Below are 17,315 nucleotides of genomic sequence, written 5' to 3'. Positions count from 1 at the left end.
TGGTATGGATAAGCAAACTTAACAATGCTAAAAAAACATCTCACATTGTAATAAGCAAAGTTACAAGTCTTTTAGCAAATAACTAAATTTCACTCATTCCATAATCAAATTTAACAACTTTTACCAATAACCAAAACTCAATAACCAATCCTAATAACCAAATTCAAAACTAAAAAATTAAAAAACACCTCACATTAGAATCGTCTCATTGAGACGAATAATTTGGTGTGGTCGGGGTGTGTGATTGAAACTCGTTTGCAATTGGACATAGGTGCATTGAGTATTGTGGGGTTTTTTTTATAGGGATACAAAAATAACCAGTGTGGAGGTCAAGTTTGTTAAGTTTGATTATGAACTAAATGGATAATCAAATGCTGACGTGGCACATTTTGGTTATCGATTTTGATTATTCCCATTGCGGATGCTCTAAGACTCCTAACATGCTTATATATATATATATAGACACACACACACACACACACCCACACCCACCACGGATCAAGTGAGAGATCTCTTACCAGTCTACCGTGTGGACCTCCCCTTTCCCGATCGAATTGCGACGATCCAAGCCACTCAATGTGTTCAGAACGTGATTTTAAGAAAACCCGGAAGAAATCAGCAAAAAAAATGATCGAGAAGGGCTTGATCCGAGCAGTTTTTACTGAACCGTTCAATAAAAAACTGCTCGGATCAAGCCCTTCCCGATCATTTTTTTTGCTGATTTTCTCGCGGGTACCCTTAAAATCACGTTTTGATCACTTTGAGCGGCTCAGATCGTCCCAATTCGATCGGGAAATGGGAGTCCCGCACGGTAAGCCCGTGTGGGATCCCTTAAGGGAACCGATATATATATATACATATATATAGGAATTTTCAAGTGAGGGATCCCTCATTTTGTTAAAATGAGGGACTTTCATTTCCCGATCAAATTTTGAAAATCTGAACCGTCCAATGTGTGCAGAACGTAATTTTAAGGGTCCCCGTGAGAAATCAGCAAAAACAATGACCGGGAAGGGCGTCATCCGAGCAGTTTTTTTTGAACCGTTCAATGAAAATTGCTCGGATGAAGCCATTCCTGGTCATTTTTTTTGCTAATTTCTCACGAGGACCCTTAAAATCACGTTCTGATCACTTTGAGCGGCTCGGATCATCGAAATTCAATCGGGAAGGGGAGTCCCGCATTTTAATAAAATGAGGGATCCCTCACCGGAACCTAACTCTCTCTCTCTCTCTATATATATATATATACACGCACACTACAAGACTTGGCGGCTAGGAAACTTGAACAAATTAGGAAAACATGCCGAACATGGAAACAAAGATTAATTAGGAAACATGACTAATAGGCTAGTCTAAACAGGAAACCCAAGAATAAAACCTAGATAACAAGGTACTAGGAGCCATGAACCAGGACCGAGACAAATCCAATACCTAGCCACGTTCAAGATAGATACTGATTCTTTAGGCTTAATTGCAAGAACACCCCCTAAACTATCACTTTTTGGCAACTTCATCCCCTTAAGTTTAAATTCAAGCAACTCACCCCCCTAACTACCAAATTCGAGCAACTACACCCCCTCCCCCATTTTCCGTTAAAAAAATGGATAGAGACCAACAAAATTACGTAGGTACCCTTTTTTTAAAAAAAAAATACATTGATATCTCCTCTCTCTTTTCCTTCGATTATTTTCATCTTTTCTTTTCTCTCTTCTCTTTTGCGTCTATCTCTCTCCCTCCACTCTCACAGAGATGGAAACCCAAACCCACCCAACGTAGTTCTCCTCTCCTCCATCCAGACATCTCCTCCAGATGACGCAGACGACGACGTACAACGCCGACGCCGACGCCAACCTAATTCCCTAGAGAACGACGACGACGACCTGATTCTTCACCATCTGTAAGTCCCCTATTAAGTTAAGTTGGTTTAAGGCAAAAAAAATTGGGTGTTTTGATGTTTATTGACATGCATAAGGGCTAAAAAATTATTTATTGTTGTTTCTTGTTTTCGAATTTAATAAGCCCTAAATTTCTGAGATTTAAGGCTAAAAAATTGAATGTTTTGATGTTTATTGATATGCATCCGAGTAAAAAACATTTATTGTTGTTTGTTGTTTTCGAATTTAATAAGCCCTAAATTTTCAAGATATCAATAACAAAATAAAAAAAAATAGATTTCCCTTACAAATCCGCAAGTCTGAGAGATTTGGCGTGAAAGAATCGGGGATTTGGGGATTAGGGATTACGGCTAATATAGTAAATTAGGGCTTACAAAAGTCATATTCAATTGTGGGTTTTAAAAAATCCTGTCTTTTAATAGTAGAATATTGTTGTTAATATAGTAAAGTAGGGTTTAAAAAAGTTGTATTCAGTTAAGGGATTAAATTTTTTTTGTGTTCTAGTAGTAGAGTAAAATATTGTTGTTCATGGTTGGGATTAAACAACTACTAACCATTTTCTGCTTGTGTATTGAGCTTTCTTGTAGGCATTTAGAGTTTCACTTTGTTCTCAGAAAAGGAAAAACAAATCCAATGCCATTATGGGCTATAACAATTCTTGGTTAGGATTTTTAGAAAGGAAAAGGGAAACAGTTACTGAATATTTTTCTTCTCATTGTTATTGAGCTCTTGTAATCATTTTACTATCTATGATTCTTGGAATAGAAGCAATAGTAGAGGAATGATTTTAGTAGTCAAGTTCCAGAATCCAAAACTAACTTTCATATTGATTGAATTCTATCCCCTTGGCCGTGTTTTCTTTCTAACTTACACCCTCCATTTTTTTCTTTTTCGTTTCTCTAATGGAAATTCCGCAACGATAATAATTTTTTTTCTTAGTTTTTTTCACGATCAAAAGGTTACAAGTCCTTTTCATGGTAGGCAATATTATAAGCCATATTATGAGCCTCACATGCAATTATACCTCTCCTGTTATTAATCTAAGTTAATTGTTGCAGAGAAACCATGGTGGAGCTCAGGTGTACATTGTTCATACGCGTAGGTGGTAAACTAGTAAGGGGTTCGCAGTCTAAATACTTGAATGGGGTTATTAAGGTAGATCCAGATTCCTTCAGCTTTTATCAATTGATGGATATAATTAGGCGAATGGGGTATGGACTAACATATAGTAATGGAGTAACAAAACATGTAACTGTGTTTTATAAACTTTCAATGCATGACATGAATGATGGATTAGTTAACTTGACTTCTCATTATGACATGGTTGAAATGTTCGGAGGTATAGGTCAAAGTAAACTAGTGACAACATCTATAGCCCCAAGGGGTTGGTTTGCCATTACCACAAGTATGAATGGGTGGAATAGTTTATAAATTTAGTAGTAGTATTATGTATGAATGAAAATTTGAAAAGGTGCATGTACATGTGTGTAAATGTAGGGATGGATGAGATCGACAATGATAGGGAGTGCTATTTTTTGGAGTCATCCAGCAGGGTCATTTGCAGCATCTTGTGGGAGTGGTAGTACCACTGGCAGTGCAACAATGCCAAGCACTAGTGTAGAGACCCGTAAATTTCCGTTATATGTTTTAATAATTTATAAATGAATAAGTGTTGGATTATTGAGAATATTAAAGTTGGGGGTCAATGTGAGAGAATATGGAAATCAGGGGTGTTGGTGCAATTAGTGCATGTGTGTGTGCCGTGTATACCAGGAGAACTTTTTCTTTTTTTCCATTTTCTTCTTCTCAGCTCTCTCTCGATCTCTCTCACTCTCTCACCCAATCACTCAAAACTCACAACAATCAAGCTTAACTCCATCGTCTACTAGTATATTCGAGCTTGTATCGCGTTGGACAAAGCTTGGTTCGGTGTATTGTTGCTTGATTTGGACTCTGAAAGCTAGAGTTTGCACAATCTTCTTGATTTCGGTTTGGATACTTGAGGTAGGAAATTCTATCTCTCTTTATATGTTATTTGGGTTCTTCTATGTCTTATTTGAGTATTTCCATGCCTTGTTTGAGCTTGTATTGGTTGTTGTTTGATTTGGATCAAAATCTGTTATCTGATGAAAAATCGCCAATTTCGGATTCCTACCGGTAGGATATTTTCTTCTACCGGTAGAACTTTGTTGTTGTGAAAATATGTACTCTCTGTTTTGATTTGGTATCGGTAGAAGTTATTTTCTACCGGTAGAATTACTAATTTTTCTCGAACTCCTGCCGGTACCATTTTTTCTCCTACCGGTAGAATTCTTGCGAGCCAAAATTGTGTCCCCTCTGTTTCCAGTTTGTACCGGTAGGTACCCATTTCCTACCGGTAGGTAACCTGTTAAAAGTAAAAATTTCCCTGACGCTTGAAGTCCCATTCTTTCTTTTTTTCCAAAGCCTTGGACCATTTAAGGGTACTTATATTATTATATACATACATAATGAGAAATCTGGTGGCCTTACTTGTTTCCCTATTTAACGTGGCATGCTTTAAGATTGTTCAAAATTGGTAGGACCGTGAAGTGATAAATTTGGACTCCTTGCACGACATTTGTACGAACGATACACTTGAACTTGTGAACGACGCGCGAACACTCAGGGCCCATCGACGGGTGGGTGCCTGGCAGGGGATATCAGGGTCCCATAATTAGCCTGGCAGGAACTAATGCTCAAAATAATTACTCAAGGCCTAACCTTCAAGGTGGGTGCTTGGCAGGGGATATCGGGGTCCCAAAATTAGCCCGGCAGGAGCTTCGGCTCAGACACACAAACGACACAACATGTTGAGACATAAATTGAGCGGGTATGATTTATGGGTTGAATAAAAGAAAAGTTGGAGATTTTGGGACACTTGTTCATGAAAATTGTGCTTCCTCCGTTGTCTTGTGATCTTTCATCATTCGTTCATTCGTCTCGCTCATTTGCATATAGAGTTTGCGTAGACTTTTCTACTGGGCTAGTGTAGCTCAAGCCTTATATTATTTTTAGGTGCTAACCCGGGACCATAGCTTGCATTGCTTGGCGTGCTTGGAGTGTGGACATTATTTTTGAAAGCTAACCGAAGGAGTTACTTATTCATCTTTGTAAATTTATTTTGAAAGATGCATTTGTAACTTAAATTGTAATTCTTTTGACTTGGAAGTGTAACTAAGGGAATGAGAACACAGTGATCTTTTGGGTACCGTACGGATATTTGTGAGTATTTTTATTATGTAAATCATTTATAATTATGTTTAAAATCGAGGACGTGACAACTAGCCCCAGACAGTTATCCCAATGAGAATCATCAACCCTAACCAGTACCCAGAAGGCTAACACTTGAAAACCAAATTTAGTAGTATTTTGGAACCTTATTGACTTGTTAGTAGTCTTTTGGAACCTTTATCTTAGTTTGGCAACAGTAGTTGTAACCTTATGTTGACTTATTTGAAAGTACTCATTTAGTATCTACAAATGACACTTCTCTTTTTAATGTAATGAATGGGTACTATGTATTGATCTTTTGTGGGTATTTTTTGTTGACAATCTGTTATGTTTTGGAATCAATGGAATTGTGTCCTTCATTATTTTTGGGGTGCTTTATGGGAATTATGGACTGAATGTTTTTGATCAATGGAATTGTGTCCTTCATTTGTTCTGAAAATACATTGTGTAATCTGGAAATACATTTGTATAATATGCAAGCTTTGGAGCTTAAAAAGAGTAGGGTTTGGTGGTTACAAACACCAAGGTTGTGGTGTTCAAAAAATATAGCTTTTTTAGCTTCAAAACTGCAGGGCATTGTGGTTCATAAAGGATATGGGGTCGGATACGTATAGTTTTTGAAAGGAGACGATATGAATCGTAAGATACGAATCCCGAATTGTAGGATTTTGACCACCACGGACTGCATAGTACTTTGTAGGCCAAGTTACTCCTTTAGGGGCCTAATGTATAGTGTATGGTTTTCCTAACCAAGCTTTACATGCAATGGTATGGGAATGTGGGAGGCCAATGGCTGAATTACCAAAAAGTAGTATTTTGTTTTAAATTTTTAGTTTGATGTGGTTGAAAGATCTAAGTGAAAAATCCAAAAATAGTGGATATTGGGGAGAGAAATGGATGCACGTCACTCGGCGTGCGGATAGTCCTGGTCCGTGGAGCATCAATGGGAATGTGGAACCCTTGTGCCATTGATTGCAGTACGATTGGTGTATACTTTTATAAGTTGCAATAGTAAAATTTGTTGCTTTCAAACAATAAGCATCTAGTTATGGTTTGAATCATCATAGTAGTTTTTTGCAAATTTGGATATATAACTTCATCATTTGGCATGAGTCTATGACTGTTACAGTGTTTCGGAAGGGGTGCTCAAAAATAGAAATTGCCAAGGGATATAAATCTAGGTTGAGTTGACACTTAACACCTAATTGGTAAATATCTTATTGTGCTTAAAAAGAGCAGGTTTTGTTTATGCTTGGATAGTGTAAATATCTTATTTGCATCATTTGGAGTTGTTGGCGTACTTAGGATATGATCCAAGTCTGAGTCTCCATTTATTTTTCGAGCTTAGGGAACCGGATGTTTGGAGGGGTGTTGGAAATTGTGTTTTAAATTTTGTGAGGTGGTTTGGGAGTGTTATGGATGTGTTAGAAATGATTGGAAATGGATCCGGGGGATGCAGAGTAAGAACCATTTTCTACCCAGTTGCTACCCGTAGTGCCAAAAAAGCCCTACCCAGAGCCAGAGATCAGAATCTGTGCAATGTTAAAAATTTGGACGGCTACCCGTAGCCCAAAAAAGGCCCCACCCATAGCCGCTGGAAAATTTTGAAAAAATAAAAAAAACCACGATCCACCCCACTATATAAAAGGAGGGAGGAGGAGTAGTAAGAGGGAGGAGGAGGACAAGGTTGAGATCTCGTGGAGGTGTTGAGTGGAGGTAGTGCTAGTGGTGTGGGGTGGTGTGGTGAGAGGGGGTAATTCTGGGGTAGAAGGAGGAGCATAAATGGGTTTTAGGTTTAGGATTTTTCTGGTGATGGGTGTGGAGGTGGGTGTGGAGGAGAGGAGAGAGAGATCATGTACGCAGAGATAGAGAGAGAGAAAGAAAGAAAGTTTTATCTGGTGTAGAGGAGAGTTTTTATAAAGGGTGTAAAATGGCATTTTTGTAAGTTGATTTACTTTTCCATCCAATTTTGAACTTTCCATCCAAATTCCATAACAGAATTGGACGGAAAATGGGGGAGAGGGTGAAGTTGCTCAAATTTGGTACTTAGAGGGGTGAAGTTGCTAGAATTTAAACTTAAAGGGGTGAAATTGCTAAAAAGTGATAGTTTAGGGGGTGTTCTTACAATTAAGCCATTCTTTATGGCTTGTACCATGGATCTTGTGCAAGTTCACTTGAGACAGCAGATGAAGCAGCAGGGTTACTTGACACGGAGAGAAGTTTCTTCAGGATCCGAACCTGCCCGGAGCGAGCGCCCCATAGAGGCTTTGATCAATAGCAAATGACGCAAGGCAGTCCACTCTCATTGAACCCTCAATCTATAATTGCGAAGAGAAATCAAGGACCGGTCTGAAGTCTTTTATGATCCCATCGTTGTGAGAATATCCTTGATATCATATCACTACTAAATGCTGAAGACGCCGGAGCACTGCGGGTTGGGGAAACAAAAGCAGCGGGACCAACATTACCAGCAATACTAGATGAAGCAGCAAAATAGTTGAACTGAGCAACATTGTTAGCATTTTTATCGGTATTATGTGGGCAATTATTTCTTTGATAATGGCAATGCTTGCAAACTCTGACTGGGCAATTGAGTAACAAACGATCTGTCCTATCAGGCAATAGTGGCAAGGTTTTAGTATTTATTTTGAGTGGTGATTACTGAAATTCGAGTTGTTGCTCTTTCATTGTATAAGTGCTTCTAGTAGTTCAAACAGTTGCAACTCTAGAGTAGATTTGGAATTAATAGGAGACTGAATCTTGTTGTGGCGTCGTAAATACAAAATGCAAAATCAGAGTAGGGTCACGTGCCTCCACTAGTCCCTTCTTCCCTCCGCCGTTATTTACGATAACGAATATCTATTTTGTCAATAAAAAATTAAAAAGTGAGGTGGCCCCGTGTTGTGGGTTTGCCTAGGGTCCCAATGTGGGTGTTTGCGACAAATTATATTGATAGATTTTTAGATTCTAGCTTGTAAAAATATAAGTATAGAATGTTGTCAAAAATTCAACATAACTAATTTCTAGAATCTAGATATTTTGAGAACCTGAAAAAGGAAAAAAAATTATCCAAATTTCAAAGATGGGTTTGGGTAGCTTTTGAGATTCTATAGCACAAAATTTTAAAAATAAGAATGAAATTCTCATAAACTCGTAGCCGCAACAAACAAGTTTTTCAATATTTACTGAAATTTGGAAATATAAAACATTCATCAAAATCTGAAGCTAAATCTAAAATATGACAGTTAGGAAATTTATAGTATTGAGTAAGATCCGACATGATATTTACCATCTCATTGTTGGACGAATCTAAACATATAAAGCTCTCCTTCATCTCTTTGGTGTCGTGCCTTTGTCACAATCAAATAGGGGATTTTGATATTCGCGCTCTATTTTTTACTGATGGCGCTCCACTTTGTTCATGAAATTACTAGTAACTTCACGTTAAAAGTGTTATTCTTACCATTCAGCAGAAATACCTTCTAATGAATAAATTCAATACGGCGACACCACAACGTCGACAAGCCAAGCGTGCTTACAGCCATTCCAGGTGTTTATGGCTGCAACCTTAAGATAAAATTGGTGCCATCCAAGTACCAAAGTGAGGGCCTCAAGATTATATCAGAAAAATCAATCATGAAGGAGTTAGCTTCTTCATGTTTCCGAACTGCTAACATGATTCTACATCAATTCAAACAGCTCTTTTCTACTAAAATAGCACATACCTAAAAACAAGATAGAAGATTACCTTTGGGCTAGACCTTGACGAGATACTCGCCCCCATCCCAAGTAAACCCTAAGCATTGCGCATAGTTTAAAAGGATACAAGCAAAGTAAACTTAAGAATTTTTCAGGTTTTTTCCCTAAATAACGAACCGGTAATTATAAACTTTTTTTTACCAAGCGAAAAGAAAAAAACGAAGATAGAGAACAATTACCGGTAAAAGGAAATCAAAATAAGGCAGGAAATGAGATCCATGACCAAGGGTTTATTCAAATTTTAGTTTTAAAATCAGATCAGGTATGCAAAACAAAATTCGTGGGAACATAATATGAAGCCAGAAATTATAGGGAAATCCCTCTTTTATAATTTTATCATGGGCTCCCAAGTATCTTGGCCAATAAGGCATCCTGAGTAGATGAATTGGCAGTTGAACTACTAGGTTCGTAATCTAACCAGAGATGGGCAGATGGAAATAAAAAGGGATTCCATAGCATAAATGATGCAGTCAACATTGCTCAACTGGTCCATGACAGTGGAGTTTACATTGGGAAAAACCCATTCAACAGAAAGCATAGAGGTTTCTTAGAACAGCAGACAAAAGGAATCAAAGATGTTCTAACATGTACTTCGAAGGAACCGCGCAGTAGTATAGCTTTTACCAGCGGCGAATAAAAGTTTAACTCCAAAGAAAATAAGGATTATGTAGAAGTTGGTATTCTACATTTGTAAAGATCAGACGCTATGAAGTATGTTTAACAAAAACCTGACAAATGTGAAACGAAGGACAACCTTATTTTAGGAAAGGTTTACCACACCACTAGCAGCCTAACCATTGTTGGTTTGTCAAGTTGCAGTTGCCTGGACTGAGGCCATCATAAGAAATACAGGAGTCTTTTCCCTCAGTAGTTTAAAAAACATGGGCCTTCGTAGCAGAATACCAACTGAGACCAGTATACAAGTGTATTTCTTGTTTGGAAAGTGATAGTACCTGTGCATTTGCATGTTGTACTGTAAATGGTACAATCAACAAGCAAGTGATGTATAATTCGCGTCATGATAAGATAACAACACCGGTACATAACATGTTGTATTATAAATGTATAATTCACGTCATGATAAGGTGATAACACCGGTACATAACATGTTGTATTATAAATGGCACAGGCAACAAGCACGTGATGTACTATTCACCTCGTGCAATAAACTGCTGCCCTCATTCAACGTGTGGAACACCTGCTTTATTCTTGATGGAAGTACTGGGTTACTTATATGCTGAAAATCGAAACTGTATTGAAAAGAAAAATATGCATAGTTTATTCAAACTATTTCATATATAAGGGAAAATCACACAATCCAGCTTAGTAAGGCTGGAAGGTTATAGAGGATGAATTTGGATTTCAGCCCTCAGCTCCAAATTACTCAACAAGTTATAATTATAACTAGAGAAGTAAACAAAAATACAGGCCAGCAGCCAAACGTTCAAACATGCGATGGCAAAAGCAAAAAATCCTAGAACCTGATATGATTTCTCCTCAACTTGCCCTGTTTTTCCTGCCTTTTTTTTATTCATATACTTATCATACTTAGCAACCATGTCGCTGAAGTCCTCTGGCAGACTACGCAGCTTCTCCACCTCCTCCTCCTCCTCCCTCACTAGCTCATACTTTGCAGGCAAAGCATCGTCCATTACTTCCAACTCTTCCGGTTGTAATGTGACATCAACCCCATCTGATTTCCGACGCTGCAACAATTAATCAACCCCTTTGGCAGCAGTCTTGTCTTGAGTGCCAGAGCTGCCAACGACATATACATGAGGTGTTCCAAGTAAGGTCCCCGGAGCAATCCTTTCATCCTTTTTGTCAAGTACTCGATAAAGATACTTATCTGGCTCTGTTCTTGGCCTCTTGCGAAGATCAATAACATCCGGTGTCTCAATGCCAACAGATTGAATGTTGGCCTCTGATTCCTCTCCCCCGGTCTGTTCCTCTTCCTCGGTCTGTTCTGACACCAGCTCCTCCTCTTCTTCTTCTTCCAAATCACCCCAATGCTTGGTGTTGCCGACTAATTTTTCCTCCTGGTTGTACTGGTGTTGAACCCCAAAGACATCCCCGTATTCACTGACAGGAGGTTTGCCCAAACCTCCGGGATGATAACCATAACTAGCACCGGGAGGAATAGGAGCATTCACCCCAGGAATTTTCAAGTTTGGATAAGAAGGAGGTGGACCATGTCTCTGCATACTGATGAGCCACGGGGGAGGAGCGCCGCCTCGTATCATACCAATTGCTTCTTTCAATAGCTGTGATAGTTGCATCCCAGGCTTCATCTCTCTCGTTAGCTCGACCTCAAACTCTTTTCCTTGGTAATAGATATCGCCGTGTGCTGTCAAATTCGGCTTCTTTTGGTACTTGAGAAACGCATCATGGAGAACCCGATAATCGATATCAGTTCTCCCCATCTTTGGATGCATCATCTTCTCACTTTGCTTCTGTTTAAGCTTCTCTTGTTTCTGAATGTAGCCCTCCCTGATTTTGTCAATCCCCGTAGCAGCAATAAAATCAGGGAGTTGAAAAGGCTGTTTCTCAATACCATGCTTCCCCTGCAAATACTTTCTCTGATGACTCCTCCAATGTCGTGGCACGGGTACAGAGTTCCGATGCGATTTGAGAAACACCAATAACTTAGGGTGAGCAGAAGTCACATCCCAAACCTCTACCAAATCAGGCCTCGAACAAATTTTCTTAAGTTCAGATACTTTCATTCGTCGATCGCATCCCCGGCATGTGCCTCTGTGTGATCTGTTCTTGGTCATTGGCGTGTTTTCTCACCGAACCGACCAGTTCGGTTTGAGTATTATTGGTTCGGTTTGGTCGGTTTCTATGAATCCAGATTTTGAGTACGAAACAGAGAACTTTTGGATACAAATTTCAGATTTTGCATACAAAACATGGAGGGATGACAAATAAACCTTTCACAAATCTTTTCGAGTATTTTGAATTTCGAACTTGCTATCTTCGATCTGTTCTTCAGATGGGCGATAGACGGACAGAGTTTGCGACATGTTCTTCGTGCGCGCAGAGAGAGAGAGAGAGAGAGAGAGAGAGAGAGAGAGAGAGAGAGAGAGAGAGATCAGGCTATGGCTGGATTGTATAACAAAGTATGTGACTCCGACGTTTAATGCGTGGTGGGCAAGTATTCTGGTACTCCAAGAGCAAGAGTACTGAATAGTCTCACTTTATATTTGCAGGACCAGAATCTTAGTTGGAATAGGAATATAATTATTAGGAAATAAATTTTTAGGAATTTTCTTGGGTAGGAATAGGATAACGATTATCATGAATCAAATTTCTGGGAAATTTTATGTTGAAAACAACTAGCATCGAACCCGTGCTATGCACGAAAATTGTCACACACATAACAATATTAAATTTCATAGAATTCGCCCCCTTGTTTTTGTATTCGGAACTTGTCCTACCGGATCTAGGGGAAGACGAGGATATGAATGAAAGAATCCGGATTTCGGATACCTCAAGAAATTCCTACTCAGAGCTGGATAAGAAGGAAGCTGGATGGTCCCCAAAATCGCTATGGAATCAAACCTGGGAGACACTGGGATGGAGTTGCAACGGTTTGTTTTCACTTTCACCCCTTTTCATTCATTCAGATGCTAAATTTCCCTTTTCCCGTTTCGAACTTTTTTCCCATGTGAATACTTACACCTATATCATATTGATCAGGTATCGCAATCATAGAGACTTCAAATGACTAGGATTAGGCAGAGATCTTAGGATGTATTGCTGTGTTTTTGAAGGTGGTAATCGAAATTGGGAATAAGTTTTCCGCTTGCCAAGTGTTTTTTGGGTAAATATGAATTCTGGATTTAAGAATTTTTTTTTTTCATACTGTGCATGAGATAGGCCTGAGAAAGTTTTCAATCTTCGGTAACTAACGGGAACGATGATCTTGGGTCGTGCCTAGTCTGGAACCAAGTGGATTGACAGAGTGATGGGTAATACTGGAACTAACTATTGTAGTGTCTAGGACTTCATCCATTAGTTACACTGTCTAGTGGAGCCTCTGGAATAAATAGAGGTTGCTTTTTTCCCTGTCAATGAGAGGTACCGATCAATGTCTGCGGCTATCTTAGAACTGGGCCTCTTTTAGGTATTTTACCAATTTAGTTTAGTTTGAAGTAATCGATTAGAGGTAATTTTGGAGACTTGGATCTGTCTCAGCATAACCTCTGTTTTCAGTGTCCCGAATAGGCAGTGTGTGTATTCTTCCAGCTCCGGCTCTTGCTAATCTTTAAGCAGGTGAAGGTGAATGCTGAATTTTCGTTCATGGAGGATTTCAGTAAATGTTCATTAGATTTTTTGCTCGTAAATCAATCAGGCTTGATAAGTATAGACTTAACTCCAGATATTCTTATTGTTGAGGATTCATAAGATACTGTGTTTGTGGTAAGACTGATAAGGCTAAGTAAATCTCCTATACCAATCTCATCATGCGTGGAACTACGATTTCATTTCGGAGGAGCAAAACCTTGTAAGTCAGGTGGGAGAGTTCCAAATAGGCAGGAGGACATTTTGCTTTGATTAGTTACTTATTGACCCCTAATTAAAGTTGTTAAATATTCAGGTGTGGGAGGGGCCAGTCATGCTTGAAAACTTGCAGCATACTACCCTAACCACACATAAATGCATATAAAGAGGGCAACACGCAAAAAAATGAAGGGGGACCACGGCCAAAGCATAGTTCTGCCGTTCAATCCAATTGTGGTGGCCTCTAGGTTGAATCATTGGTACTTTGTGGCCAACAAAACCTGAAAGACAGTCAATGCTTGGCGATATGAAAATCCTCTAGCTCCTTTAAATCTGATTGAAGCTACTTAGAAACAGGACTATACAAAATCCTGCACATAGCAGCAGTTAAATTGTTTGTTTCTATGTCATCCTTGCAAAACACCCTCCTTGCAATATTATGTCATAAGAACCATACAGCAGCAATTGAACTTCTGAGACAATTCATTTAACCGATGGGCACATTCTTTGTCATATGCATTTATGATTCCAAACTTCAGAGTGGAAGAGTTGGTAGTTGCTTTAAAAAAAGTGGCTCTTTGGCAACTGATAAAATTGTGACGTTTCAATAAGGTTTTGTTTTATATTTTTCTCCATTGGCAGTTGTACTTATGGTGGTATGTCTGTGCTTTTTAACTCTGTATCTCCTTAATCTATAAATCCTTGTGGTTTTGGCAGGATATGAAGCAAACGTATTCAAGGGAGAACTTATCTGCTGAAGAAAGGGGTTACAGACGTCGAAGAATGCCAATATCAGCGCTAGAAGTTGAACTGGTCTTCAACACGGTTACAAAGCTACTTCAATTCATACAGTGCATAGTTTCTTGGTCACCTGATTTCTGCATCTTTCGTTCCACATCTGCTTGATGAAGACCACCATGTAATTGTCGATTGTGTGACCAAGCTAGTTTCCTGTTCACAGTTTTCATTGTAAAATTTTTCACCTCTGTCAACTACTTGGGCTACATTGGGCCGCGGAATTCAGGGGCCCAGATTGAAAATTTTACAGTGCTTGTGATGTGTGTTTCTCCTGCAGATGCACTTGGCCTGGTATCCTAAATTTTACTTCTTTATGCATCAAATTTTCATCAAATTTTCATTAAGAGATAGTCTTTTGATGCCATTGAGTTTTTTGAATCTGAGTTGGATTTTATCTGTCGGTGACCATTACGTTAATATAGTATTTTCTTTTTGGGAGGTTGGGGTTGGCTTTGATTGTTCTGCATTTGGTGATGGTTGTGACACTTGACTACTTGAGAATATGTTACTTTAGTAGTTATGTGAATTTTTGTACCTAGATATAGGTAGATGTTGATATTTGTTGATGTTATTGAGAGAGATGGGAGGAGAGACATCACCTATTAAGAATTGTGCAACCTTAGGATATATAAACTCATCTGCTGGTGCTGGGAAACTTGTCTAACTAACTAGTTTGGATTCTGTGAACAAGAGTTCATCAACAATCTGTTCCATCAAGTTTTGAGGTTTACCAAAAGGTAATTGTGGATTTGCATAATTTTCATGGGCAAACTTAATTTATGCTGAATGCTGATCTTGCAAACTCATGAACTGGCGTGCATGAGAATCTCTAAATCTCCCGTCGAGCATCGACGATAATGTGTCATAAGCACAGGGAAGGTATGGTTTGTGGATACATTTGAAGCTTGTTGCTTGCCCAAGTTCTCTCTATTGAATTGTCATTTTAGTTTCTATTTCCTGTCTTGTACTCTAGTACTCAAGTGTGGAGACTCTTGTGCAAGTATTGGTGTTTTCAAACTCTGGCAATGATATGCCTGTGATATCTGAAGTAATCAAGGGATGAATTTCAAGTTAAGTCTTAGTTTATCGATATGCCGTATAAATCCCTTTGCCAAACTATGCATCTTGTTAATCAGGTAATCATTGGTGGCTCTACATTGAGCCGTAAGGGTATTCCAATGAGCATTCTTCCTATTCGTGATAATCTGTATAATTCGAAGGTCAGTCCATTGTTATTCAAATCAACTTTGAACACCAAACCCATTTAAACTTGAACACCTGATGGTTTTTTGGCATTCTTGCATGTTTATCTGTGGCTTTCTAGTCTTTTGATTATGCGCCAATGCTATTTCTAAGTGATTATCTTGTGTATTTCTGTTTTCTATCAATGAAGTTATTACCATTTTGTCCACACAAAAAAAAACAAAAACAAAAAACAAAACCCAGCAATATGTCCCTTGCTCTGATCAGAATGGGAACAAAGCATATCTAGATGAATCCTCCAAGCCACCTAATGGTTCCACCAGACCACCAGTAGGAAAGTTAGTTATTTCTGCACCGGCTGCTACGATAACTTGATCAAGCAACAAGGCTGCGCCGTCATTGTCAGAAGACGCTGTTCAGGCCGTTGCCAATGCGGCAATAGCAACAGATAAGAATGAGTAGGAGAAGTTAAAATAGATTCGATCAGCTTGCTTCGAAGTGCAGATTCTGTCCAACAAGAAGAAAATGAGTAATGTGTTAATGGTGTGGAAGCAGAGGAGCCACGAAGGGCAACTGAGGAAAGAAAATTAGCCTTGTGTCTCAGCTGAAGGCAGGTCTAATCGTATTTTTGACTCTTTTTTTTTTTTTTGTAGTTTACGCGTGGCAATTGAGGAAATTTTTTTCGATCATACCAGTTATATCAATCAGAAAAAAATTACAAATAAAACAACGAACAAAATACAACGAGACAAAAAATACAAAGGTGGTTAACTGAAGAAAATTTGATTCTCATGAATATGCATGCTAACTGAGGATTGGATTGAACCTCTTCTTGCTGTGTATTCAACACCTTCTCCATGGTACAGATTTTTAGGGCAGCTCAACCAAATGTAAGTGTGAAATTGGTGGATACTCATACAAATGATTATTGGATTAATTTTTCTTCCAATTGTTATTTTTTCGAAGGATCTTTTTCATTTTCGATTCATCTTTCATTATATGAATCTAAAATAGAAAAAATATTACTACAAACAACAGAAATTAATTCATCAAAGACAAAGAAATATTAGACTGCGGCAGGAGGACGGGTGGGAATGGGAAAATTTATTTGGTGATTCGCGGTGGCCTAGCACCCTTATCTACCACTTTTAGCCACCCTTATCTACCACTTTTTTCTGAGGCCTAATACTAAGTGTATGAACCCTATACAAATATGTGGTGTGGATAAAAGTGTTGGGTGTCCCAAGACACTAAAATATTTATCGATGAATAGAGGGAGAGAAAGGGATGGGGTGGACTTATCTTAAGCAAAATCAGGCCTTGAAGATGCAATTTGTTCGGCTTAAGACGCTGATCTCCTTAACTTTTAGCACTTTTTAGAGCTTATCTTTATTTGGAAAAAAATTACATTTGTTAGTTTTATGTCAAACTTTTGTGAATTATTGATTTATCTCGACGGGAGTAATCAGATATTTTTGGAAATATTTTTTACTCTTACCTAAATATTTTTGGAAATATCCAATTTTAAGCCAAGAAAAACCAACTTTATGACTTTTTTTTTTTTTTTGCTGGAAATGATTATTTTTTGAAATATTTGGATAGGTAAATATTTTTGGAAATATCCAATTTTAAGCCAAGAAAAACCAACTTTTTGACTTCTTTTTTTTTTTTTTGCTTGGAAATGATTATTTTTTGAAATATTTGGATAAAAGTTATAGGCCTTGTTCGTTTTCAAATTTTACTTTGTTTTAATTTTGTTTTCCAATCATTATCCTATTTTTTCAATTATTAATTTTATTTCTCTCTCTATCTCTCTCCACTCATTACCTATCTTTCCAATTATTACCTCTCTCTCCACTCACTATCTTATCTCTCACCACTCACTACCAAAACTAAAATACC

The 17,315-nt window shown here is 38.3% G+C and overlaps 1 protein-coding gene and 1 pseudogene across 1 annotated transcript; one reads left to right on the top strand and one right to left on the bottom strand.

Moving 5' to 3' along the window:
- Positions 1-10,190: 10,190 nt before the first annotated feature.
- Positions 10,191-11,833, bottom strand: LOC131333688 (uncharacterized; annotated as a pseudogene).
- Positions 11,834-11,995: 162 nt separating this feature from the next.
- Positions 11,996-14,457, top strand: LOC131333730 (uncharacterized). Its single transcript, XM_058368438.1, has 2 exons — positions 11,996-12,499; positions 14,130-14,457. Exons 1-2 carry the CDS (start codon positions 12,374-12,376, stop codon positions 14,316-14,318), a joined length of 315 nt encoding a protein of 104 aa, XP_058224421.1. The 5' UTR covers positions 11,996-12,373; the 3' UTR covers positions 14,319-14,457.
- The last annotated feature ends 2,858 nt before the right edge of the window (positions 14,458-17,315 follow it).

Source organism: Rhododendron vialii, chromosome 7a (genome assembly GCF_030253575.1).
Source record: "Rhododendron vialii isolate Sample 1 chromosome 7a, ASM3025357v1".
NCBI lineage: Eukaryota > Viridiplantae > Streptophyta > Magnoliopsida > Ericales > Ericaceae > Rhododendron > Rhododendron vialii.
The sequence above is the reverse complement of the archived record's forward strand: the minus strand, read 5'-3'. Positions and strand labels throughout refer to the sequence as shown.

Excerpts from the sequence above, each read along its gene's own strand:
- LOC131333730 (XM_058368438.1), top strand. The coding sequence starts at position 12,374 with ATGAAAGAATCCGGATTTCGGATACCTCAAGAAATTCCTACTCAGAGC. Across the intron at positions 12,500-14,129 it reads ACTGGGATGGAGTTGCAACG|GATATGAAGCAAACGTATTC; the intron begins GTTTGTTTTCAC and ends TGGTTTTGGCAG.